We start from the raw sequence: 26,413 nt of genomic DNA, 5'->3' as shown, positions 1-26,413 counted from the left end.
GCTGAGCACCGCAGCCCGAGGGCAGGCAGCGGCGGCCCGGCGCACGGGCTGAGCGATGCCCGGGGCACGGGCGCGCCTGCCGGCCGCCGCCTGAGCGCTCCCGCGCGCCCCTTCCTCCTTCGGGGGGTCGGCGCCGGGCCGATCCGAGAGCCAGAGAAGGGGGCGTGAGCCAGGGGCCCCGAGCCGCGGCTTCCGAGCCACTGCGGCCGTTTCGAGCCTCCCCTCCAAGTAGGCTGAGTTGAGGGACCCCCGCCCCCCATCCATCATAATCTCCAAACCAGGCGCTTGGGCATTTTTGAGCCATTAATATTTATTATTTTTTTTGTGCGGCAGGGGATAATTTGAAGGCTTCTTTTTTTTTTTTCCTGGGGGGTACCGAGCTTCCGCGCTCCCGACCGCCTCCCGGTCTCCTCCCCCCTTGAGATACCCTCGACTCCAGCCCCGTTCCCCCTCCTCAGATGGGTTCATTGTGAGCTCCGCACCGGGCTGCGTGGCCGGACGCCTGCAAACTTTGCACAAAAATCCGGCAAGGGGCGGAGGAGGAGAAGGAGGAGGAGGGTGAGGGTGGCGGTAGGGTGGGGGAGGGAAGGAGGGGGCCGCAGGGGCCGGGGGCCGGCGGGGGGTTGGGAGGAGGAGGGGGGCGGCTTTTTTTTTTTTTTTTTTTTTTTGCATAACTCGGCTCGGCCGAGTGGCCTCCGGACTCCCCGCGCCGCTGGGACCGCCGCTTGGATCGGGAGCCCCGGACTGCCGCATTGCAACAGGCAGGGCCCCGGCGCGCCCCCCGGGCCTCCCCCCGCCTTCGAGCGGCCTCGGCCGGCCCGGGCCGCCCCCCCAAGGGAGGCCGCCCCGGACCTGCGGTCCGCTCCCCACAGCCGCCAACCGGGCTTCAAAAAAAAAAGTTTCCAAGAGACAGGCGGAGGAGAAGGGGGAGAAGGGCTGCCCGGAGCGGCGGGGGGCGGCGGGGGGAGCCGGCTGCGGAGGGCGACGGAGCGCCCGGAGCCCCGGACATGTCCAGGCGGAAGCAGGCGAAGCCGCGCTCGGTGAAAGGTGAGCGAGCGAGGCCCGGCGGAGGCGCGAGCGAGCGAGCGAGGAGGGAGGGAGCGAGGGAGCGAGGGAGGAGGGACCGGCGAGCGGGCGGGCGGCCGGGGACCCGCGCGAGCGAGCCGAGAGGAGGAGGAGGAGGTGGCAGAGGAGGCGGAGGCGGAGGCGGAGGCGGAGGAGGGGGAGGAGGAAGCCGGGAGCAGGAGGCGGAGGCGGCGGCGGCGGAGGGGGTACGCCGCGGACACCCTCCCTGCCCGGACCCGGCGCCGTCGCCCGTGGGGGACCCAGGCCTGGGGGCGCCGCTAAAGGGCCCTTGCCGCTCCCTCCGTGCGGGGCCCGGGCCCGTGTGGCCAATCAAGGGGTGCGGGCCCGACTTGGCGGGGATTGCGAATCTCGGCGGCGGCGGGCGGGCGACAGGAGGAAGGAAGAGGCGGCGAGGACGGGCGCCCGGCAGGCCGACCGCTCCTCGCTGGCCCCGGGCCTCGCTGGCTCTCTCTGGCCCCTGCCTGGTCGCCCGAGGACGCGGGGAGCGGCGGGTGCTGTCGGCGAGCGCCCCGGGCGCCGCGGCCTCGCCCCGGCCGCCAGGCGCCCCCTCCCACCCCTGCCCAGGCCTTCTCCCGGCCCGGGCCCCTGCACTTCCTGCCTCCTCCACCGAGGCACACCGGGCAGGGAGCCTCCGCCAGGAGTTCATTGTCTGCACGGCGCCGGCGGGACGCGGGTCCTCAGGGGAGCTCAGCGGCCGCAGTGCGCGCCCCTCCGCGGAGGGCGCCCCGGATCTGACCCCGGGCACCGGCACCCTCGACACCCAGGCCGGCTTTCTGTGCCGGCTCCCCGGGGTGCGCGCGTTTGTGGGGAGCTGCAGATATATAGATACACACACCCATCCCTTCGTCTCCACACTTTGCTTTCTATTTCCAGCGAGGGCCCCCAGCTCGAGGGGACCCCTGGAGAGTAGAGGCCCCGGGGAAAGGCCGCGCGCCGGCAGCGGAGCCCCTCCCCTGGCCTCCTCTCCCCGCGGCTGGCCTTTCCAGGCCTTGCCTGCTGCTTTGTCCCGATTCTAGCCCCTCGGTTGGGTGCCCGGGCGCTCGGCTGTGAGATGGGAGATGATCGAGAAAGGGGGGAACGATGAGAGCGGCTAAGTCTACGGAGCCAAAAGCCCCCAGGCCCTTGTCTTCTCCCAGCTCCCCTGATGACCTCTGGCCTGAGCCCAGTTCTGCTCTGAAAAGTTCATTTCCTGGAGGCCTGCGCGGGAAGGCGCTGGGGCCCCGTCCCTTCCTGCCAGCCTTGCGCCTGGCTGGAATGGCTGGAACTGAATCTGGCAAGGAGGATCTTGAGACACTCGTCAGTTCTGTCCTCCTGAAGTCCCCGGAGGGACTGCCCCCGGCCCAGCAGAGATCCTCCCCGTCATATTAGAAGGAGACCAACTGAGTCCAAACGGAGCGCCCGGCCCGTTCCTACTCCTCCTTTTCCCTGAGAGAAGTTGGTCTTGTTCGCCTCACCCTGGCTGGTCTCCCAATCCGGGACAGCCTGGCCTGCTCCACAGAACTGGGGGTTCAGAGGGTGTTCTGATTGGGGGACAGGGAAACCAGAAGAGAGACTCCAAGAAGAGGACGGGAAAGAAGGGTGGATGTTTCTCTTTTGCTGATGGAAGGGCTGTACGGCTTGAAATAATACTGGATTTCTTTTCTCTTTCCCTGGCTCACTGCTCACTCCTTCAGGAGCCACTTAAGAGGCGACCCAGAAGAAAATGTGGAATTGGAATTTCTGGTTGGAAAAACAGTTTTATTTAACTCAGGCAGTTGATTTTGAGTTTGCAAAGCTTGCTTACCTAGACTTCCAATCCACTTCTCCAAACCTCCTTACGTTATACGGCGAGACCCAGAAAGCAAAAGGAGAGCAGTTTGCAGTGAACAGATGGGTGGGTGTTTCAAAGTTGCTTGAACCGAGTTCTAAAACCACTCTGTGGATCTCTGAGAAAGACTCAAGAATTGGTCTTCAGCCTTTCATGAAATGAGCCTTGAAATGATTTTTAGTGAGTGCCTCTCTCAAATGTATATGTGTGTATGTGTAGCAGACAGTTCAAGCAGGTTGGTAGGAGAAAGGCAGCAAGGTGAACAGGAGACCAGTGGAGGCATTTCGAGACTTGGTGTTGTAAATATCAGCCACACAGAGCCTTTCTGTCCGCAGAGTCAGAGACCCCCTGATTCTTCCCATGGCTTTTTGCATTTTCCAAAAGCAGCTACAACCCTTGTCTCTCACCATTTTACCTTTTATTCTGTTTACTGGGGTGAAGAGGGTGGAGATGTGGCCACTTATCAAGGGAGGAATTAAGAGAGAAGATAATTTGGATAGATAAGAGTTCCAGCAGGTGAGGGATTTATTGCTTTTCAAGAACTGCTCCCCCCCCCGCCCCGCCCCTTCTCTTAAGCAATATTCAAAAGTGTGTGCTTGAGTGTGGACAGCTCCACACCAAGTGTTTGAAACGACAAGGTCTTCACCTTTAAAGATGCTTGAAAGTGCTTCTTAAGGAACAGCGGTGTCTTTTACATTTTATTTTATTTTATTTTGCCTCCACTGCTGTGTGTCAGGTCTAATGTAGAGGCTTTGTGGACTTCCCCGGCCCCGAGCATTCCGCTGTGAAAGTCGCTTGACTGTAATTTGTAATTGATCTCGGAAATGTGAAAGCCCATAGCAGGAAGGAAAGACAGAAATACAACAATTTCGAATGGATGCTCAGAAAGTGTGATTTGAAAGCACAGGCATTGCTGCTTTGAAAATAAAACTGGCCTCTGGGGGCTGGGGTGGTCTCACTTCCCACTCACGGACACAACCTCCCTTCTGGAGTGGGGTCACTTGTGCCCGCAGTGTGTTTGTCCTTCTTTGGAAAACCCAGCTCACAGGGAGGACACCTAGTAAATAGGGAAGGGGGTTGGGGCAGTAGGGGAGCGGGGAGAATAGCCTCATTGGTTTTCAGAAGCCTTGTAATTTTATTTAAAAAAAAAAACTCTAAAGCCGGGAGTGTTATAAAAGTCACATTTTTCTGACCGATTTTCCCTCCCTACACCTTTCTCCCCTTTTTTGTTTCCTGGTGGTGTGGTATGGTGTGGTGGTTGCAGTGATTTGTTCTCTTTGATAATTTTGGCCTCATTTTCCTGGGCTGTTCTCATCATGCTCACTGATGTTATTTCGGCCGATGATATCAGGTGGTTTGGTTAACGATTACCACTGCAGTTCTCTCTGTCACTCAACATTAAGGAGGCCTGTCCCCTTTCACCCCATGGCTTTCTCAGATCCGTGCAACAGCCTCTTCATTTATAGAGAAAATTGATACATCTTTTCCCTTGCCTTAGCTTAAAACTTTTGAATAATTTTAATACTGTCAATTTTCTCTCTCTAGCAACTGCCTGTTAATTACAGTTCTTAATATTAATTAGCGCTCAGGCTATGTCCATACACCCGCCCACCCCAACGTCCCAAAATACCCCCAGTGACTTCTCGGCACTCCCTTCCCCTTCTTTGTCTTCCTCTTCTGCCAGCGTGTAGCTCCTCTAAGTCCATCTTATAAATTTGGTGGTCTAGGGACTTGGGAACACTGCGCGTGTTTCCATGGAAATAATTGAGATGTAATAAATAGAGGCGTTCTGAGGTTACAGGTTTCTCGATTCAGCTGAGACCACATACAAGTATAAATTGTCGAGATTTGTTTGGCTAAATGTACATGATCTTGTAGGAAGGGCAAAACAAATCCTTTATAGGGTCTTGAGCTTTCTATGTGGAGTGGGGTAGCTAACATTTAATCCTAATATTTAATCCCCCCTCCTCAATTAAGTTATCGATTCCCAGCTTTGGAAGGGCCTGTTTCATTCTAGAAAACATCCTTTACGTCTAGTAATTGCTGTTTAGATTCTTACACCTGTTTCCTTGCAAAAACTTAATAAGCAATAAAATAAGATAACTATGTGCCTCTGGCAGGGGAATCCTGCTAAACGGTTAACCATGAGGTGCCTAGCGTGCATTCATAATGAAAGGTGCAAAATGCGGGTGACTTTACAGTCATAAAGTAATTCAGAAGAAGCAGCCAGCCCTGGCAATGTTGTGGCATGCTACAGTGTGTTAACAGAGGAGGAGGAGGAGGGGGAACCGGGAAGGCAGGAAACTGGAGCACTTGAGTACAGCGTTCCTAGCTAGAGACGAAAGGCTGGGGATCTGGTTCAATCTAATAGAAAGTTGCAATAATTGCTATATCGGTAGCCAACTCTTAAGCTAGTGGCTGTGGAATTCTTCCCCTGATGTAGGATTTAATAGTCTGGCAATTAGATGCATTGATTTCTCTTAACTGTTCATTTGGATGTGTAAACGAAAGGAACCTACCACTGAGGCTGATGGTGCAGACATGCTCCCTGGCTCTTTGAAAAAGGCTGATTTAGGTGGTGGTGGTGGGAGTATATGCTTTTTCAAGGCAGTGTTAGGACGAGTTCTCTCTTCTTTCAAAATTTCTGTCCATTCTGTAGTGAAGTGAACGGCACCTGTTCAAATTCTGTTTAAAAATAAAACAACGGTATCCCATTATAGCTGAAAAGTAAAAACATCCTTTTTTGCCGCAGATGCTGAGAGTGCTTTCCCTGTCTTTGAGTGACTGGACTTTGTGGCAGATGGTCTGTAGGGTACCAAAGGGGCAAGTCACAGAGCCTTTCGGCTCTGAGTTCCCGACAGCCCTCCTGCAGAGAGAGTTCTTGCTCCCACTCCTCCTCAACAATGGTCTGAGACTTGTGACCACCTAGACCAGTGGCTCTGTCAAGCCTGGACTGGATGTGGGGGCATGGCATCTTGGAAGGTTGGAAGGCTGTGAGATGTCAGTGGCTTGGAAAGTGTCTGGGAAATGACCTCTTTGAAACATGAGGCTCTCTAACTTCCTGCTTCTGGACTTGCAGTTTTCTGTAAGTGTCAACAACTTCTGACATGCAGGCATCTGAAACTGTCTCAAAAGTAAGCAGGCAGAGGATGACTGGATTTCCTGATGGCCCCATCGTTTTTGCCAAGGTGGTGGGTGGGTTTAGTTCACTCTTTGACATAGGTTAGGATGGACTTGCCTTCCCTGGCCACTGGCTGAAGCAAAGCCCAGCCTTGTCCACGGCACGCTGGTGTTTGCAAAGAGTATTATCTTCATGTCTTGAAAACATTTGCAGAAGATATCAGGGTTCCTTCGTATCTGTGAGTCTAGGTTGATTACAGTAGAATACCTTGAAAACTGTTAGTGGGGTCCCCATTATTTGGGTAGCCAGGAAAACCCCGATACGCTGTGGTTGGAGAATTTGACAAGTTCTGCAAATTCCCGTCAGCTTGCAAGGGCATCTTGTGCGTGGACATGTTAGTGGGTAATCAGAGAAGTTTCCCACCCAAAATGGATGAATTGAGCCTGGATTGGTTACATCCCGCTTGAAGTTTTTGGGGCTGGCTGTCAGCTCCCTCAGCCTACTGTGGGAGAGGCAGGGTGAAGTGAGTGAGGAAATGCTGATGGAAACTTTTGATTCATAGCTTACCTGCCAGGATCAGTGGCAGCCAATGATTGGGGTTGTACACTCAGTAAATAAAAATACTTTACCGCTTTCAAGGAGCGCCAATTAGCTGATTGCTCCATGTGGCTGTCTTTAAGGAGAATGCTGTTTTACCTATCTTCTTGCACAAAGGTTTGATTTTTAATGTCTTGTGAAAAGGATTCTCTTTGTCTTGATTGATGTCAGGAATAAAAGCATGATGGTAATATCCCTTTGAAAGCTATTGTATTGTCAGCCCTAGCTGACAGCGGGACGGCCTCCCAGCGTTATAGATTGGTGCTGTGAAAACACTGACATTTTCTTTGTTACGTTGCTGTTGTTCTACTTGCAAAGTCAATTACACAATGTCGGAGCTCAGTTACCAAGTTGACTTTGGAAGTAACAATGTCTTTCATTCTCTTTTTAAAGATATAATTTCCCTTTGTTGTTGTGGTTGTTGTTTCGTTTTCTTTCTTTTTTAACCTGCCTCCCTCTGTTTACCTCCCCTCCCTCTTGCCTCACCCCCCTCAAGAGTCTGAACATCCTAGCTAGGCAAACACACTCTGGTTTCAATTGTGACAAGTCAAATTCAAAGGCGACCACATCATCTCCGAATTCTTCAACTCATTCACATTTCAGTGGCTTCTTATTGATATAGTGACTAAAGCAGCCAAGATACATAAAAACCCATCAAATGAGGTTGCAGTGTTGATAATCTCTTATCAAGTGGGTTGTTCTCTGGATTTGGGGTCATTGAGGTTGGCAAATTCAGAGTTTTCTTTCTTTCTTTTTTTTGTGGAGACTACAACCTGGGCTGAACCAGGTTCTGGGTCGATGGGACCCTGGCAAACAGATTTTTCTTACAGAAGATTTATAGGCATTTGTATCTCAGAGGCTGGAGCCATTGAGTTCTGGATTTGGGATCCTGAATGGCGTCATGTAGAAGGGTAGAAGGGGTCTCATAAGAAAATCATGTCATCTGTCCTTCTCCCTTTGCAGATGGCAAACTCCAATCATAAGGCGATCCTATCAGGTGATCCCAGTGTGCCCACTAAGGACTCAGGAGTGATTTGCATTCCCGTCTAAGTGTGCAAAATCTTGCTACTGAACAGGAGGAGAAAACCTTGAAAAATATTCAAAGCTGAATATGGTTAAGGTGGATATTTTTTAGATGCCTGCCCCCTATCTTCTGTCCCTCCCTGCCTTCCCCAGAAAGAGGAAACCCTAATTCCTTAGTTCTCTAAACCTGGTCATCCAAGAAGCAGTGACCTTCGAGCTGCGGGTTGTTGGAGCATCCTCCTGCCTGATACACTGCGGTGCGAGGTGCTGCCCTGCTGCCACTGCCTCCAGATGACAGGGATCCATCAGGAAACTCCGTCCGAGACACTAATTGTGGGCCCCTGAAGTTATTATTATGAACCACCAGACAAGAGCCTGTATTCGCCAGCAATTTGTCAGGACTAATTTTGTTTTTCTCCAATAATTGAAAATTAATGTCTTGAAGTGAAAGCAGATGTTCATGTCATCTTCTGAATTGGGATATAAAATGGGGCTCTGTGGATGTGCTAATTTAACAGCAATTTCCCTCTCCCAGATAATGGGGGTGCTGGGGCTGATGTCACCTTCGGAGCAGGGACCAGGGGCCGGGAGAGAGAGAGGCCTGGGTTATGCTTGTGCTTCTCGAGGGTTTGTTTTGGAGGGAGAACCCATACAGAAAAAGATTTGCTTGTGCTATGAAACTTGGAGAACTCACTGTTTTGAATATTCATTTGCAGAAGAAATATTTATTGAGGTAATTCAAGCATTATGCTGGGGAGCCTTTGTTTGGGGAAAGGGTGGCTTCATACAGATGAGTGGATCCCCAGCTGTCATGCCTATCACCATCACCTACAATAAAGCTGGTTAAATTGCATATTCCTGGGCCCAGGTCCTGCAGATGCTCACCTGGCTGGTCTGAGGAGGGGCTTAGATCTCTTCATCCCCCAACTCCTGCTTTTAAGCAATTTTGATAAAATATACGTAACTTAAAATTTACCATCTTAACCATTTTTTTTTCCTTTTTTTACAGACAGGATCTTGCTCTGTCCCCCAGGCTGGAGTGCAGTGACGTGATCGTAGTTCACTGCAGCCTTGAACTCCTGGGTTCAAGCAGTCCTCTCACCTCAGTCTCCCGAGTAGCTAGAACTACAGGCTAATTTCTTAATTTTATTATTTGTAGAGATGGGTCTGTGTTGCCCAGGCTGGTCTTGAATGCCAGGCTTCAGGGAATCCTCCTGCCTCGACCTCCCAAAATGCTGGGATTACAGGCATGAGGCACCTTGCATGGCCCATCTTAACCATTTTTCAGAGGCATTAAGTGCATACACATTGTTGTCGGGCTGTCACCACCATGAATTTTTCATTTATAGTTGGCACCCAAATGATGGTGGATTAGGGATCTGCAGCCCACCACCCCAGAGGAGGTCATCCAGGCCAGCCTCCCATTTCCAGGGTAAGCATGAGAAACAGAGGCTTAGAAGATGAGGCCATTCTCTCAGCGGGGGGCGGGGGGGGGTATGTTCTTTGCCTTGTTCTAGTGTAAGAGGTGAGATTGGATTGTCCAAGGCTAGGGCAGGGCATAAGACTAGGGTTCCATCAGGGCTGGTGGGGCTGGGGGAAAGGGCAGGTGGGGTGCTAATAAGGACTTGCTGAGTGATCTGATGACCATTATTAGGATTAGAACATTTGTTTTGTCTCCTTGTGGGGACAGCATTCTTTTGAGACTGTGCCTGGTGGGTTGCGAGCTTGCCCAGTGGCCCTGGCAGATCCCTTGTGGCCCCTATGCCTGCCTGCCAGGACTCAGCTCCCTCGGCCTACGCAGTCCTGCACACTTAGGCCAGTTTGTCTATGACAAGGAGAGAGAAGAATGGCTGTTTTGTCCACTTGATTGCCTTGCTTTCTAGACCATCTTGGGCCCACAGGTCTAGGCTTTGCAAACTCTTCACTGCCTCGCTCCTTGGAGGTGCTTGGAAACTTTTTCTCCCCCTGTTTTCTCTGTAATTGAAATTTGCCCTTTCGTTACCTGGGCATGAATTATTTTTTGCAGTGTTGTCATTCCCTATCCTGCTGTGAGGTTTATCTCTTCTGTTGATCCTAATTAAATAAAACATACTGTTCACCTAACTCCTGTTGCACTGAATTTTACCTGCCTGAAGGCAGAGTGATGACCATCTGGGCTTAGTTAGGGAGGTGGGCATGGCTGGAGAGGGCAGCTGGGTTGGTATGACTGCACATTCAGGCTGGAAGACTGGGCAGGGGGACCTCCTTGGCCTGGAGGCTGCAGAACCTTGGAGCCACCAGCAACATAGAGTATATTTTTGGTTCCTGAACAAGAGATGTGGCTTTGTCCCTCGCCCCCTGTGGCTGCAGTTTTGAACTTGGAGAGAGGAGAGACAATCATCAGCTCCTGAGGGTCCCCAGGGAGAGGGGGAGGGAGGAGAAGCAGGTGCCCTGAAGTGGGGAGATGGAAAGAGGAGGCAGGCTTCTGTCTCTGGGGTGGAGGCCACAGAGAGTGCTGGGGTCTCTGGGGAGCAGCAAGCAGTGCATGGGTTCTCAGTGCCCAGGACAGCCCCTGCGGATGCCCTGTGCCCCTTAGGGAGACACTGGCCAGCCAGGGGCCAGACACACATGTTGGGAAGATTCACTGTTTTTGCCTTTGAACCTCTCCGAATCCTGAAAAACACAGGTTGAAAAGGAACCTTGGAGGTCACTTCATTTACACTTCTTTGGGTGTGTTTCTGGCAACCTTGGTTTCATCCAGCCTGGACGTACACACTTTCACTCACAGGGCACTCACTACCTCTGTGGCATATCTATGCCTTTTTTTTTTTTTTTTTTTTTTTTTTTTTGAGACAGAGTCTTGCTCTGTCAGCCAGGCTGGAGTGCAGTGGCACGATCTTGGCTCATTGCAGCCCCCACTTCCCAGGCTCAAGCAATTCCTGCCTCAGCCTCCCGAGTAGCTGGGATTACAGGCATGTGCCACCAGGCCTGGCTAATTTTTGTGTTTTTATTAGAGATGGAGTTTCACCATGTTGGCCAGGCTGGTCTCGAACTCCTAACCTCAGGTAATCCGCCTGCCTCGGCCTCATCTGTGGCTTTTTAGCTTGAATTTCACACATGAAGCTGCAGTCTCCTCTCTGTGTTGGTCCTGGTTCCACCTCCTGGGGCCACAGTGAATAGCTCAAATCCCCAGTCCCTCCAGCAGCCCCATGTCCTGCCTTTCTCAGGGGAAGGGTCTCATGTATGGGATGCCAGCAGCCTGCTGGGCTTCCAGGGCTCCATGCTCATTCAGAAATGGCCTTGGCTGGGTGCAGTGGTGGCTTATGCCTGTAATCCCAACACTTTGAGAAACCGAGGCAAGTGAATTGCTTGAGCTCAGGAGTTCGAGACCAGCCTGGGCAACATGGCAAAACCACCTCTCTACAAAAAAACCACCTCTCTAAAAAAAAAATTAGGAGGGTGTGGTGGCAGGAGCCTGTAGTCCCAGCTACTTAGGAGGCTAAGGTGGGAGAATCACCTGAGCCCGGAAGGTTGAGGCTGTGGTGAGCCATGATCGTGCCACTGTGTTCCAGCCTGGGTGACAGAGTGAGACCCTTTCTCAAAACAAAACAAAACAAAAATGGGAGCCGTGGTGGCTCAGAACTGTTGTCCTGGTGCATAAGAAGGCGAGGCTACGTTTTCGAGGTCAACCTGGGCAACATTAAAACAAAAAACCTCTCATCCATTAAAAAAAAAAAAATTGCTGGGCGCAGTGGCTCACACCTGTAATTCCAGCATTTTGGAAGGCTGAGGCAGGCAGATCACCTGAGATCAGGAGTTTGAGACCAGCCTGGCCAACATGGTGAAACCCTGTCTCTACTAAAAATAAAAAAAATAGCCAGGCATGGTGGCATGCGCCTGTAATCTCAGCTACCCAGGAGGCTGAGGCAGGAGAATCGCTGGAACCCACTGCACTCCAGCCTGGGTGACAGAGCAAGACTCCGTCTTAAAACAAAAACAAACAAACAAAAAACCCCAAAAAACACAAACAAACAAAAAAATCTGGCCTCAATCTTCTGGGTCATTATGTCTAAAAGATTTGTTTTTTTTTCTTTTTGAGATGGAGTTTCGCTCTTGATGCCCAAGCTTGAGTGCAATGGCGCGAACTCTGCTCACTGCAACCTCCGCCTCCTGGGTTCAAATGATTGTCCTGCCTCAGCCTCATGAGTAGCTGGGATTACAGGCATGCGCCACCACACGTGGCTAATTTTGTATTTTTAGTAGAGACAGCGTTTCTCCATTTGGCAGGCTGGACTTGATCTCCCGACCTCAGGTGTACACCCTTCTCAGCCTCCCAGAGTGCTGGGATTACAGGCGTGAGCCACAGGGCCTCGCCAATATTTCTTAAATGAATGAGTGAATGTGTGAATTGTTGAAGGAATAAATATGAATGGGGAATAAATATGAATGGGTGAACAAGTGAATGAATGAATGAGTGACTAGTGAGTAAATGACTCAATGATGAGTAAATGGATTCATAAGTGATGAGTGGATAAGTGAGTGGGTGAACTGAGAGGGAGCACAGGCCTTTGCAGGACTTGGGTTCACCGTGAGAGTCAGTCTTTGTGGGCCCCTCCCGCTGCCCCAGCCTCTGTTCCTGATGAGGAGGTGGGAGCTGCAGGACACCGGGCTGGGAGAGGCTGATGCCCGTTCTCCTTCATACTCAGGGTACATTGTGCTGTGAGATTGCAGCTGCTGTTTATCGAGGGCTTTGTGTCATGGATTGTGTTAGGCTTGTAAAACATTGCTTTTAAAATGATAAAAGCAATGTGAGATTTTTGTACTAATTTAATTTTAATTATTTATTTTCTTAAAGTTTGGATCTTGCTCTGCTACCCAGGCTGGAGTACATTGATGTTATCATAGCTCACTGCCACCTCAAACTCCTGGGCTCAAGCTATCCTCCTTCCTTAGCCTTCTGAGTTGCTGGGACTATAGATGCGAGTCACCATGTCCGCCTCTTTTTTTTTTTTTTTTTTTTTTTAACAGATGGAGTTCTTCATGTGTTGTTTAGCCTGGTCTCAAACGATTCTCCCACCTCGGGCTCTCAGAATGTTGAGATTACAGGCATAAGCCTCTGTGCCTGGACTTAATTTTAAATAAAACAGAATGTTCAACTCAATAACCTTGCCATCCTGCCTGTGACCCTCATCCTGCTACATCATTGCCATGGCTCAGAATAAACACATTTGACCAGCTCGATCCTGGCCAGGGATCAGCCACCATTAAGTGGCCTTGGGACCCTCTTCATCTTTGGAGGGAGGGTGGTCTGCCCTAGGAACAGCACTAGGAGTGAGGGGTGGGGCCAGCTAAGTGGGCGGGAGGGGGAAATGGGATGTGTTGGTAGGGAACCTGCCAATCACTCAGAATAGAAAAGAAAGACCCCATTCTCCCTGAAGGTCTGAGTCAAGATTCCTTCATTTCTCTCCTTGGGGAGGGGAGGGGGTTGGAGGAAACATACTCTGACTTTGGGCAAGACAGTTCCTTCTATGGGCCTCAGTTTCCTAGTTTTCTATGTTTTCCTAGTTTCTCAGTTTTCTATGAAATAGGATAGAACTAGTAGGGTTAGCTACATGAGTTAAGTTTCCAATCTTGATTAGTTGCACATCAGTATCATCCTAGGCACTTAAAAAATAACATTACCTGGGCTCCACCATAGATGAAATAATCCAGAATCTCTGAGGATGGGGGTAATTGGAATGTGCAGCCAGGGTTAGGAACCATTAGTCTAGGAGATAGCACCTAGAGTATATAAATCTGTTCCATGTTAATAGCCATAAGGAGGTCTACAGAATCGTTGCACCAGACTTTGTTTACAGTCTTCCATTGGTGAACATTTAGTTGCTTCCAGTTTTTTGCTGTTTTAAATGATGATGCAGGGAGTATCCTCATTTATAACCTTTGTGTTCTTGTTTGAGTGTTTCTTTGGCTGGATTCCTAGAAGTGAAATTGTTGGGTCAAAGGGTATTCACTCGAAAAATCTGATAAATATTTCCAAATTGCCTTCCACAACGTCTGTACCAATTTACCCTTCAATAATAGGGCATGAATGCACATTTCTCCTAATCCTTGCCCGTATGTGATGATGTTTTGTTTTTTCTTTTTCCTTTTTTTTTTTTGAGACGGAGTCTTGCTCTGTTGCCAGGCTGGAGTGCAATGGCGTGATCTTGCCTCACTGCAACCTCCGTCTCCCGGGTTCAAGTGATTCTCCTGCCTCAGCCTCCTGAGTAGCTGGGACTACAGGCACATGCCAGTACTCCTGGCTAATTTTTTATTTTTATTTTTAGTGGAGATAGGGTTTCACCATGTTGGCCAGGATGGTCTCGATCTCTTGACCTTGTGATCCACCTGCCTCGGGCTCCCAAAGTGCTGGAATTACAGGCGTGAGCTACCGCGCCCGGCCTTTTTCTCTTTCCGTTTTCTTTTTGGCAATCTGGCAGGCAAAAAATGGCACATTGTTTAAATTTGCACTTCCCTAATTATTAGTGATGTGCCTTTTATTCCCCCCCCCCCCCCCCCCCCCCCGAAGATATGAGGCCTTGCTATGTTGCCTAGGCTGGTCTCAAATTCTTGGGCTCAAGTGATCCTTCCACCTTGGCCTCCTAAAATGTTGGGATTATAGGTACGAGCCACCACACCTGGCCTTTTATGTTTATGGGCCAGCCTGCCTGCCTGCCTGCCTGCCTTCCTTCCTTCCTTCCTTCCTGTCTCTCTCCCTTCCCTTCCCTTCCCTTCCCTCCCCTCCCCTCCCCTCCCCTCCCCTCCCCTCCCCTCCCCTCCTTTCCCCTCCCCTCCTTTCCCCTCCCCTCCTTTCCCCTCCCTTCCCTTCCCTTCTCTTCCTCTGTCACACAGGCTGGAGTGCAGTGCCACGATCTTGGTTCACTGTGACCTCTGCCTCCCAGGTTCAAGTGATTCTCCTGCCTCAGCCTCCCGAGTAGCTGGGATTACAGGAGCCTGCCCCCCATGCCTGGCTAATTTATGTATTTTTAGTAGAGACGGGGTTTCGCTATGTTGGCCAGGCTGGTCTCGAGCTACTGACCTCAGGTGATCCGCCCGCCTGGGCCTCCCAAAGTACTGGGATTGTAGGCGTGAGCCACAGCACCTGGCCATTTTTCTTTTTCTTCTTCTGAAGGGTCACTGCACTATAGAGCTTGGGGATATGGGCATTTCTTTCTCTTGGTGAGTCCTTTGGTTGTCTGCCCTCCTTCTTTCCCTTTCACATCCATCCTTCCGTGTAAATCCTGAGCATCTGACTCAGGTGAGGCTCAGCCTAGGCTCCAAGGAAGATGCAGAGAGAACGCAGAGGAGGCCACGTCCTCAGGAAGCCTGGAGGCCAGAGAGGGGAGCAGACCCTAACCACTAGACCAGACAAGGCAGCCTAGGACAGAAGTGTGGGCTGAGGGCTGTGGGAGGGGTGAGAGAGTTGGGGGGGATTCCCTTTGGTAGGGGAATCAGGTAAAGCCTGGAAGAGGGGGTAGCATTTTTTATTTGGTCCCTGAGGGATGGAATCACAACACCAAGAGTAGCTAGCCTCTAATGGGCACCCCTTGTATATAGGCACTGGGCTATGCACGTTACGGGCAGTATCTCATGGAATCCTGACACTTGCTTTTGACTGCTGAGGTGGGGACCTTAGGCTTTCTTTTTTACCAGCAGTCCTGGAGCTTGGAGAACCCTCAGCTGAGGTTCCTTTTCATATAGATGATTAAACTTGCCCAGAGAGGGCAAGCTAGGTGTCCAAGGTCATACAGTGACCTTGTGGCAGAATTGTGCCTGGGGATAGGAGAAGGGGGAGCTGGAGGATCTTGCTGCTGCCACTGTCCTGCCTTCGGAACAACCTAGGATCCCCAAGCTTCTGGAGGTGGGGGGAGGATTCTGAGCAGACAGATTTGGGCTCCTACCCCTCTTTCCCCATGTCCTTGCCATGTTATTGGTAAGCCTCAGTTTCTTTTCCTTTGAAATGGGCTCAACTACCAGGAGAGAGGTGAGGAGGAAATCTCAGGTAAGGAAGAGCTTGTTGTTCAGGCTTTAGCCTGTCATTTGCTGGGGCAACCCTGCCCTTTTTAGAGACACCAGGTTTGAAGGGGGCTTTTGGATCTCTCCTCGAATCCATCCTCCCCACCCCACCAGAAGACAGTTGCCCTTCTCAAGGGGCTTCCTGGCCAGGCTCAGGGAAGCGGCTGTGTGGGAGGGCATATGCCCCATAATAGTTGTGCATGTGTGTGAGTCTGTGTGCCTGTATGTGCACATAAGTGTGCATGCATGACTGTGCGTGTGTCTGAGTCTGTGTGGGTACCTGTTGGGTATGTGTGTGCATGTGTGTGAGTCTGTGTGTACTAGTGTGTGCATGTGGATGCATGCGAGAGTGTGTGTGTACACGTGTGCATGAATGCATATGTGTGTGTGCGTGTGTGTGCCTGTGTGAGTGGTCATATGTGCCAGCTTCCAGGGCAAAGAGACTCTTCAAATTGCTTGCGTGATTCAGACTCTCAGTACAGGGACAGAGAACATACTAGTGGGTGGTAGACTTTGCTTATGAATTTACTTTATATCCATTCATTCAGATATTTTTGGAGCATTGTGTTTAACTTGACCCTGTAACGAGAAAGAAGCAAGTTCTTCCTTTCTAAGATTCAGCTGGCCATGTATAAAGTTGTGGTTGTGAGGATGGGAAATAAATTTATGTTGGCGTTTCCCAAAATGTATTCCAGGATTTTGTTGATGTTCCACCCCGCCAAAAAGAGAAAAGTTTTCTGTCGCCAAATGCATTTGGCAAACACTGGATTAAACAGAGTTAAAATTTTTTTTAAAAAAACTTCACGGCTTCTCGGAGCCCTTAAAATGCCAGCGTGGGACTCTGAGAGATGGTAATAATTTGTGATTTCCAAACTTATTTGATCACTTGTCATGGAATCCTCTTATCTGGGGCACGGTTTAGGTTTCAAGGCTTTTAGGAGCTGCTATCATTAGCTGCTGCTCATTTGTTCATTCATTCCTCTCACATGTTTACTGAGAACCTACTATGTACCAGGCAGTATTCAAGGTGCTGTGGCCACCACGTGGACAGGTTTATTCTAGTTGAGTGAGGAGCCATCTGCAAGCATATTTCTGTTAAGCAAATTAGGTTCTGGGGCAGGCAGGGAGGCTGTGCAGAGAAGGCCATCCTGGAGGTGATGCTGGATCCCAGACGGTGAAGGGGGCTGCTTCATGAGGGGAGCTGGGGGCCTGGAGGTCTTTGTGGTTGATGCTTTGGGAGGCTGGGAGGTTGTGGCAGGTGGGGGTCCTTCTCTGAGCCTCTGTCTCTTCACCCTGGGAGGGTGGCGGGCCGGCTGGGAAGGTGCAGGCTGCAGCTTCAGCCAGCAGGCTGGGTGGGGCCCGGCTCTGTTCTCCCTGGAGGCTTTCCTGGGGCTGCGAGTCAGTTCCTTGGGGCTGTTTCTGGGCAGAAGCCGCTTCAGGGTCCCAGTCTTGCCCTGGGGACCTCAGTGTCATGTCCCGCTCCTCCACTGCAGACATGCAGGCCTCTCAATGCACAGGTAACTGGGAGGGCTCAGAGGATGGGCCTCCCTGGGCCTGCCTGCTGTGAGCGCCACCCGGCAGAACTCCTGCCTGTGCGGGCCACTGCACTGCTCCCTGTGTCTGGCACTGGACCACGTTCCCACCCCCATCTGACAGATGGGCACATGGGGCCAGGAGGCTCCCACAGCCCGTTACCTCAGAGGTCGGCCCCTCTCCAAGGCATCTAGCCCTTCTCCAAGCCAGGGCTGTGGCCTGAGGCTTGTGGGGTGGGAGGAAGTGTCTGGGTGTGGGGGCCGAGATTTCCAGGACGGGAGGTGGGATCTGAACCCTCCACGGTCCTCCTGGAGTCCGATTGCGCAGTTGCCTTGTAGGATCTGGGTCCTGGGATGAGGGGAGGGGACGGAGAAACCGCGGGGGAGGGGAAGGGGTCAAGGGTCGGAGAGGAGGAAGAAATCCAGGGTGGGGTGGCAGTTGGGGAGGAGGCGGGGAAGAGGGGGGATGGCTGGGAAGAGGCGGGGAAAATCAGGGGAGGGGGCCTCGGGGCTCTTCCCGCCCAGCTACCCGAGGGGAGCCTGGCCGACGCTTGGGAACGCGGCCCCTCCCGGGCCCTTGTCTGCCCGGCCCGCGGGGGCGGCCCCGGGACCCCTTTGAGGCGGCGGCATTGGGAACGCGCTGGGCCGCCCCCCGCGCGGGAGGGCTCCATGGCTGCGGCGCAGTCACTCAGGGCCAGGTTCGGGCACAAAGCGGCCGCGGCGGGGGGCCGGCTGGGAAGGCGCAGGCTGCGCAGCTCGCTCACGCGGCCCGGGTGGGGCCTGGCTTGTTCTGCGCCGCGGGCCGCCCCCCGGCCGCCCGCCCCTCGGAGTCTGGCGCCCTCAGGACTCCTGGTCCCAGGCCCAGCGCTGGGGACGGCGGCGTCGAGCCCACAGCTGGTGCCGCCCTTGGGTGGGCTGCGGGCCCGCCAGCCAGATGTGCGCCTCGGGAGCCCTGGGGCACCGGAACCCCGATCGGGCCTCCGCTTTGGGGTGGGGCTGGGGGAAGGCGGGTGACAGCCGCAGGGCCATTCCCTGGTACATCCTCATACACGTAATGCCGCTGAGCGCACTTCCCAGGTACTGAGGACTGTTCTGAGCACGTAACACTCGTTGATTCATTCAAGGTTCACAGCACCCCTGTGAAATAGGTACGTGATGTGTATCCCCATTTTACAGAGGAGGAAACCGAGGCACGGGGAAGTAAAATAAATGGCCCAGTGCCCCACAGCTAGGGCAAGATTTGAACGGAGGCACTCCGGCCCCAGAACTGTGCTCAGCCTCTGCAAGGTGCCCAGGCCTGCGTGGTGGGCTGGAGGCCTGGCGCCCGGGGTGCAGCTTCCAGTGCATCAGCACGTATCCAATAAATTACAGATGAAGATTGGCACACAGATTGAGTCATGATTCTGGGTTTGCCACTTAAAATTCCTTCTCTGGATGGATCCTTCTTGACTTCATTCATTCACTGGATGGATAGTTCTGAGTTTGTGATGGGCCAAATGCTAGTGCTGGGTCCTTGCCTTCAGGGAGCTTACGGCTTAGTAGCAAGACAGACAATAAAGAGTGAGCAGCTCCCCGGATTGTAATTGTTCATTGAGAGACTGCTCTGGGTTATCTGACTTCGACAAGGTCCTCCCGGGAGGGCACTGCAGAGGAAGTGACGTGACCGCTGATGTAGGAAGATGAGAGGGAACTGCAGAGGACAGTGGCTAGTCTCCTCTGGCTCTGAACTCATTCACTAGGGCTGCCTCTGCCTGCCTTGGGCCCGCCCCATGTGGGGAAGGAGGGAGAAGAAGAGGCCATAGTCTCTGTCCACGAGGACATGATGGGACAAAATCTGGGGGAGTTTTGAGTGTGACTGTCTGGAGGGGCAGGGGCAAGTGCTGGCAGGCTCTCCTGGAAGGGCTGGAGCAGGGATGAAGGAAGAGGCAGGGTCGGGTACTGGGAGAGATGGCTGGGTTGGGGTGGCATTGCAGGTGGCCTGTTGATGCGTGCACACAGCATGGTGCATGGTTCTTTCTGGGGTGTCCCCAGGGAAAGCCACCGGGGCCTTGTGCTTAAATGACCCCTAAGGTTTGCGCAACCTTTGTGCACTGTGTGGTTCCAGAGGGTCTCACAGGCACCTCCAAGTTTCCAGGGAGTAGGTTGTGGGGGTCTGGGGAGGGGTTGTCCCTCTTCATTTGCCAGTTGAGGAAAGTAGTTTCAGAGACGCACACAGCCTTGCCCTGGCTCACACAGCCACGTGTAGCAGGGCCTGTGTCCAGCTGGCAGGCAGGCTGCTCCTTTCCAAGGTCTCCATATCCCATGGACAGGGACCCTGACCCCCAGGCCTCAGCTCGCCAGGGCCCCCTCTGTACATTACTGGGGTGGGAGGTGGAGGGGGATGCTCCATCACTGTCACCCACATCCCTCAGCCTGGCTTTGCACACTGAGCTGCCCCCATCCCCCAGACATCAAACCAGGCCAGTGAGGAAACAGCTGCTCCAATGTGTCCCGGCGTCCACAGTCCACTTTGAATTGGGAATCTGAGTGGGCTTTATTCTGAATTTCCTGTATCTGTTGGCTCAAAATACCCATTGCTCAGGCTCTCCCAGGGGAATGTAGAGGCCTGTCCTGGGTTCCCAGGGTCTGAGCTCATTTTCCTACTGGGACGTGTTGGACAAAATTGGGCCTGGCCCCAGGCCTCTCTTTGTATCCTGTCCTGCCTTCTTACTAGTAGGAGAGTTCCAAGCCTGCTCTTGTGGAGAGAGGTTCGGTGGGGGAGAAGGAGCGTCAGGAGGGGATAAGGGCATTCATGGGGAGTATTTACTGAGGTTATTGTGCGTCCAGGGCTCTCTGAGGGCTTCCTGCACGTGTTCTCATGAATCCCCTCTGCAGCCCTGTGAGGTTGGTACCATTATGTTCGCCATCCTGCGGGTGAGGCAGCTTTGAAGGTCAGCCTGAGGTCCAAGGTCACATGTCATAGTGAGGCTGCCCCATGCCTGGTGCCTGCCTGAGTAACTGCCAGGGTCACTGTCTACACACCTGGTGAGCCAGCACCATGCCAGAATCTTCTCTCAGAGCTCCTGGAGGCAGACTGTAAACTCTGAGGCTGACAACACCTTGATCCCCCTGAGACCCAGCTGGTGACTAAGTCCCCCTTCCCTCCATGCCAACCCCCTCCCCCACTGGGCCTGCTCCTGAGGCTCACTTGGGAGAGAAGCAGCTTGGACAGGTTGGAGGTGGAGGAAGTCCCAGGCCAAGTCCTGGGACATTTGAGACAGGTGGTGGGCAGGGCTGTACTTGCTTCCTGATTTTTTGGGAACTGCACACCCAGCAAGGTTCAAGGCCTGGCACAGCTAGGCCAGCACCTCTGTTCTGCTAGGTGCGAAGTGGGAGGTGTTTGCTGCATTTAAGGTATTTAGGCTGGGGGGGTCCTCCTTTCTACTGTGTTTTCCCCACAAGGCCCCAGGAGTCCAGTTGGCTCAGCTAGGAATCTTAGCTGTGGTTGTCGGGGTAGGTGGCCTTGCTGAGGGATTCAAAACAGGGCCCTGTCCTCTGGACCTCTCTCTGTCTCCACCCAAACTGCTCCTTGGGCCCAGGACCTGGCCTGGAAGCCTGCCTCTTCTTCCCATCAGCATTTTCCCCGGGGCTTAAGTTGGAACCTGTGGGTGTGTGCCCCTCCTGGGCACTGTTTTCCCGGCTGCCTGTCAACTGGCACCAACACCCGGGAGCAGCAGCTCCTCTTCCCCTCCCTGCTGAAACCTTACTCCCAGGCACCGGACCCTCTGCATCCTCTGCCCCGCCACCACCTCCTATGCAGGCTTCCTGGAACCTGGGGACCCTGGAGGTTTCTGGACCATATCGAGTTGCTTGGGTGGTTGTGTCCCTTTTTTTTTGGGCCATGCCGGGTGGGGGAGCTGGGAGAGAAGCTGATGATTGGGTCAGGCCCAGCCAGGGGTGGAGGCTGCCCACTGGCCCGCATCTCCCCGGAGCAGACTGTGGGCCCCCAGCCCTGTCTCTGAGGGGCCTGTGGCCTGGCTTCCCTTCCTGGCTAGAGGGCATCGCTGTTTGCCATTTCCTGCCTTCCTCCCTTTTATTTTGCACCAGGCCCCCCAGGAACGCCTCTGGGGGGATGTGGGGCCCATGCTCACCCTTCTTCCCGGTGATGAGGCCTGACTTGGCCTGGCACCGCCACAGTCCTGCTGAGTCTGGGCCCAGGATGGGGTTGGCTGTATTCTTCTCTCCACCCTCCTCAGACCCCACCTCCCGGCTGGACAGCTGGGCCCAAGGCCAGGGCTGAGCCAGGGGGCCAGCACTGATTGAAAGTGCTCCTCACAGACCCCTTGGCTGGGGGCCCATGGGGTGTGGGGGCTCTGGAAGAGGCTGAGGGCCTCAGAGAAGAGGGAGCCCCCCAAGGCCAGGGGGTGGGAGAAAGTGAAGGACTGACTTTCTGGGGCAAGAGCCAAGGCTCAGCCACCCTGGTGTTAATCCGGAGGTGATTCTGAGACTCCCCCCAAGGCCTCAGCAGCCCCTCTGCCGCTCAGCCCTGGCCCCCCAAGGCGCACTGCACACATGGTTTTGCTTTTCCAGGCATCTTCCCCTGGTCCCCTCCCCCTGGGTGCCTTCTCAAGCTCCTTGGCCCCTCCCCCAGCCCTCCTGGGCCCCCTCCTTCCTCCTTGACCCACTTTAGTCCCCTGTTGCTGGGGGAGGGGAGCGCACAGCCGGCGGCTCTGATCCTGGCGCTCTCCCCCAGCATCCCCTGGGGCGGGCTCTGGATGGAGCCTGCAGGCTGAGCCGGCCCGGCCCCAGGGACTGGCACACAGCGTGCTCCGAGTGGCAGCCACCCTGCCCCCTCCGTGGACAGACAGTTCTGGACAGCTGCCCCTGCCCAGGCCCCTGGGAAGCCCTGCCAGGACCAGGCTCCGGTTTCCCCCAGCCCCAGGGAGCAGTGGCTCCAGAGGTCCCTCCTACCACCGCCTCCTTGGCGAGCGTGCTTCCCAGAGGGGACGCAGGGCAGGGCCCAGCCCTGGCCTCCACCCATTCTTCCCCTAAATCTCTGCTGGAGAGGCTGGAGCCGGGGTCAAATCCTTTGTCTGCTGTTGATCTGTGTGACTTGGGGAACTCCACCAACCCTCTCTGGGCCTCATCTGTGCACTGGGGGACTTGGAGCAGATAGCTAACCTCCATCAAACACGCCTGTGTTCCCAGGGCTGCTGACTGTTTACATTTAGGGTCTCTGTATTGTCACAGCACTGTGTTCATGCTGTCTCAATCTGTATTTTCATGATGAGGCAACTGAGGCACCGAGAGAGGAAGTCACTTGTTTGAGGTTATATAGGCTGTATGTAGTGGAACTGCAGGGCCTTAAGCCCAGGCAAGCCTGATGAGATAGATGATTTTTCTTCGCCCTAACATCCTCCAATTGATCCTGACCTTGGGGTTGTTAACTCTTCAGGGACAACCGCCAAGCCCACTGAGGACTTGGGATCTTCACTCTGTCCTGCTCGGGTGTTGGCTGGGTCCCCAAGCCTGCCGCCTGCCCTGTGACAGGCTGTGCGAAGCCAAGGCCGCTGCCCGCCCCAGCTGGGAACTCGCTCCATCCTGAGTTCCAGTTCTGTGGTCCAGTGGCCTGACCGAGTACAGGAGCCAAGTGCAAGAGCCAGGATCCAGGAGCGGCCTGGAGTTTCCACCTGCCCTCCCTGCCCTCCCTGCCCACCCAGGCCTGCTGCACCCCTGCACATGCTCCCCTCCTCCCTTCCCACGAAATCCCCGAAAAACAAGTATAACATATACAGTGGGAAGGTCCTGAGGGGGCTGTTGAAATTTGGGAACCAGTGCTTCCCTAATCTCTGCATTTTCTGTCTTTTCCTTCTTAAGCCTTGACATCTGTCCGTCCTCTGGGAACCTTTTCATTTCACCATCATTGTCTTGCCGAATAAAGGAGGGGGTGGGAGGTGGGAGGGGGCTCTGGGAGCGAAGTCAGGACATCTTTTCTTATTTGCCTAATTTCCTCACTCAAATGTGTCTTGTGATTAAACATTTTCTTAGCGAGCTTGGTTAGGGCCAGGCTGAGTTTCTTTTCATAAACATTGGCAAGTGAATTTAACAGCCCTGTTTGTATTAGCTGGAGGTTTCATTTGCATAGTGATTGTTCTTAGGAAACAAAATAATCGCTTGCAGTTTATGAAACTGTATAAATACCGGGGTCTGGAGCTGGGCGCATGCGTAGGCCTTTGCTCTCGCACGTAAATCCATCCTGTTTGGGGAGGAAATTCAGGCTCCAGGAAGAGCCAAGTGCTGAGGGTTTTCTCTGCGGAGTGGTGTTCCCCTGGCTGGAGTCCTGGGCTCTGGGTGTTGCCTGCTGGGCGGAGCTTGTGAAAGTGGATAAACCTCCCCAAGCTTGTGCGTGGACCCCAGTTCCAATCAGGGTCCCATGAGGGGCCAGGCCTGGTAAGGCTGGGCGAGGAGGAGGGTTGCTCACCTGAGCGCCCACTCGTTTATGTTGCCCTTCCAACCTTTTAGATGAAGGCTGCGAACTGGAGGCTGGAGGCTGAGTGTTGCTCACAGATGTGTTTTGATTGGCTTGCGCTGTGTTTGAGAGAAAGAAATCAACATTGAGAGATCTGGAGATGTCACAGAAAAAAATCGGAGTTCTTGCTTCTGTCTCCTAAGCAATGGGTAGATCTGGGACTTCAAGGTCCCCGTTTCAGGCTTGGCTACCATCCTGGGGCTGGGGGTGGTGACTGCCTCTGTAGGTGGGCATGTCTCTTCTGTCCATCACAGTCCAGACCTTGGCTGAAGTCACTCATTGATGTCCCTGCCTGGCCCCTGGGGAATTTAGGGTCCTGCTTGCAGTGGGTCCTCTCTGTTCACCATGTGCCCTGTAGGCTTGAAGTCAGCGATTCACCTGGCCCCTGGGGTGCTCTGTTCTGACCTGTCATAACTGCTCCTGCATCTTTTGGCTGTATCCTTCCCCCTCTTGCCCCACTCAGGACCTGCCTATTTGAGGAGCGCCTATTTGAGGAGCTCTTCCTGGGCCTTCTGGCTTTGCCCCAGTGGCTGTGAGTTCAAGCTCTCCTGATGTCCATATTGGCGGGGGTGGAGATATGGACAGGGAGTCGCTTTGCGAGGTCACACCCTTATTCCCAGGAGCTTGTCTTTGCTCAGAACATTCCTGGCCTTTTCCTCAGCAGATCTCTCTGGGGCCTGCTACCCCAGAAGACAGGCATTTCATGAGCTCAGAATCTGTTTTTCAGACTCGGGCAGCATCGCCGCCCAGCTCAGTCAGCTGGCTTGGCCCGATTTTGGAATCTACTGGAGTTAAGTGGGCCCAGAATAATACCTGTCCATTAAGGGAATGGTTTGACAAAGCATCAGGGCTGGAGTTGGATTTCTAGCTAAGGAATGATGCCTGCCCCACACCCTAGATGACACAGCCTTGATGGCCAGGGCCCTCGGATATTTGGTGGCTTTATGGAGCCTCCACTTTAGAGGAGGAAAAGTCAGAAGCAACAAAGAAAGCAGGTGAAACTGATGAATACTGACACCTTCCTTTTTTTTTTTTTTTTGAGATAGTCTTGTTCTGTCACCCAGGCTGGAGTGCTTACTGCAACCTCTGCCTCCTTGGTTCAAGTGATTCTCCTGCCTCCGCCTCCCCAGTAGCTGGGACTAGAGGCACGCCCCACCATGCCTGGCTAATTTTTTTTGTACTTTTTTTTTTTAGTAGAGACGGGGTTTCGCCATGTTGGCCAGGCTGGTCTGGAACTCCTGACTTCAGATGATCTGCCCACCCTGGCCTACCGAAGTGCTGGGATTACAGGCGTGAGCCACCGTGCTCAGACTTTATCAATAATTTCTTCACTGTGCAGCGCTCTTCCCTGTAGTCTGGGTGTCCCAAGTGTCCCCTGGGAGAAGAGCTCCTGTTGATCCCCGTGTGCTTCCAGGCCTTCATCATGGACTGCCTTGGGAAGTCACTGGGAGTTTCATGCCCTGTATGGTGGTCTCATGCTGTTCTCACAGCAGCTCCAGCTAATAGTTATTAGTTCCGCTTTATAGGTGAGGAAACTGAGGCTCTGCGGCCCAAGGTCATACAGCTGCCCGAGGTCACAAACCTGGTAAATAATTGGAGATACTGGGATTTGATCTGCCCTCTTAACCCTGACCCTATATGGTTTGTTTCTCCAATTATAAAGTAGGGAAAATGAACCCATTTCCTAGGGTTCTTGAAGGCAAAGATAAAATAAGTAAAGAGAGATTTACAAAGATAAAATGAATAAAGAAAGATTTCACTGTAGAACATGGACTCAGGCGCTTTGAGGTTTCTTTAACTCTTTATTTCTGGGTGGTGTCATTAAGCATAACGCTTTGTTCTCTTCTCCCCCTGCCTCAGTCTTCATGAGCTGTACTTTGACCATGTCACTGCTCTGGCTCTGGCCAGGTGTTCCCCCTCACACCCTGAGGTTGTGAAATTCCCCTGGGGAGAGGGTTGCATCTCTGATAGTTGGAGCTCCTCTTGGCAGGGAGCGGTGCAGAGAAACCTGCAGGGTCTTCTGGAAAGAGGAAGAGCAAGCAGTCAGGTCAGAAATTCAATTTTGGTGGAGCTGGCTGGCTGACACAGGATTGTATCACCTGGGATGCTTTGAGCTGCAAGACGTGCAATCCAAGTTCAGAAAAGCTCAAGCATAAGGGGCTGTGAGATCTCCTAGGATGAGAAGTGTGGAGGAGTGTGGCTGCAGAGAACTTAGCTGAGCAGCTCAGTACTGTCAGCAGAGACCCAGCTGCCTTCTGTCTTTATGCTCTGTCCTGCTCAACTCATTGGCTGGTGCCCTTGGATTTGTCTCCTCATGATGAAGAAATGGCTGCTATGGTGCCGGACATCACCCCCCGACACATCAGTGTCCAAAGACCAGGAGAGAGAAGCTCCCTGACACAGGCCTGTCTTTAGGGGAAAGATACCTCTCCTAAATGTCCCCATGTTCCCTCCCTTGTATCTCACTGTGTTGACAACGGCATCCCTTGAACATCCTGCACCAATCTCAGGCCAACATACGGAGCTCCCTTTGGAGTTAGTGCATCTGGGGATGTTCAAGCAAAATTTGAATTAGGCCAGCAAGAAAGAAGGAGGGGGAAAGGCTGCTGGGGAGCACCCAGCACTGTCTGGGGGAGCTTGTGTGAGCGGCTGTCTCTTCCCATGCAAGGTTCCGGAGCATCTCCCTCATGTCATGGGAGCTCTCC

At 53.2% G+C, this 26,413-nt stretch overlaps 1 protein-coding gene across 3 annotated transcripts in view; it reads left to right on the top strand.

Annotated features, from left to right (window-relative positions):
- Positions 1-690: 690 nt before the first annotated feature.
- ZNF423 (zinc finger protein 423) overlaps positions 691-26,413 on the top strand; it is a 364,614-nt gene continuing 338,891 nt past the window's right edge. For 2 of the 3 annotated variants that reach the window (XM_055364252.2, XM_055364250.2), the window contains exon 1: positions 691-1,047. In XM_055364252.2, coding sequence (XP_055220227.1) covers positions 1,008-1,047 — 40 coding nt within the window. In that variant the 5' untranslated portion in view covers positions 691-1,007. The remainder of the gene's footprint in view (positions 1,048-26,413) is intronic. The other variant, XM_055364251.2, reaches the window with a different exon arrangement.

Source organism: Gorilla gorilla, chromosome 18 (genome assembly GCF_029281585.2).
Source record: "Gorilla gorilla gorilla isolate KB3781 chromosome 18, NHGRI_mGorGor1-v2.1_pri, whole genome shotgun sequence".
NCBI classification, from domain to species: domain Eukaryota; kingdom Metazoa; phylum Chordata; class Mammalia; order Primates; family Hominidae; genus Gorilla; species Gorilla gorilla.
This window is presented reverse-complemented; position numbering and strand designations above follow the sequence as displayed.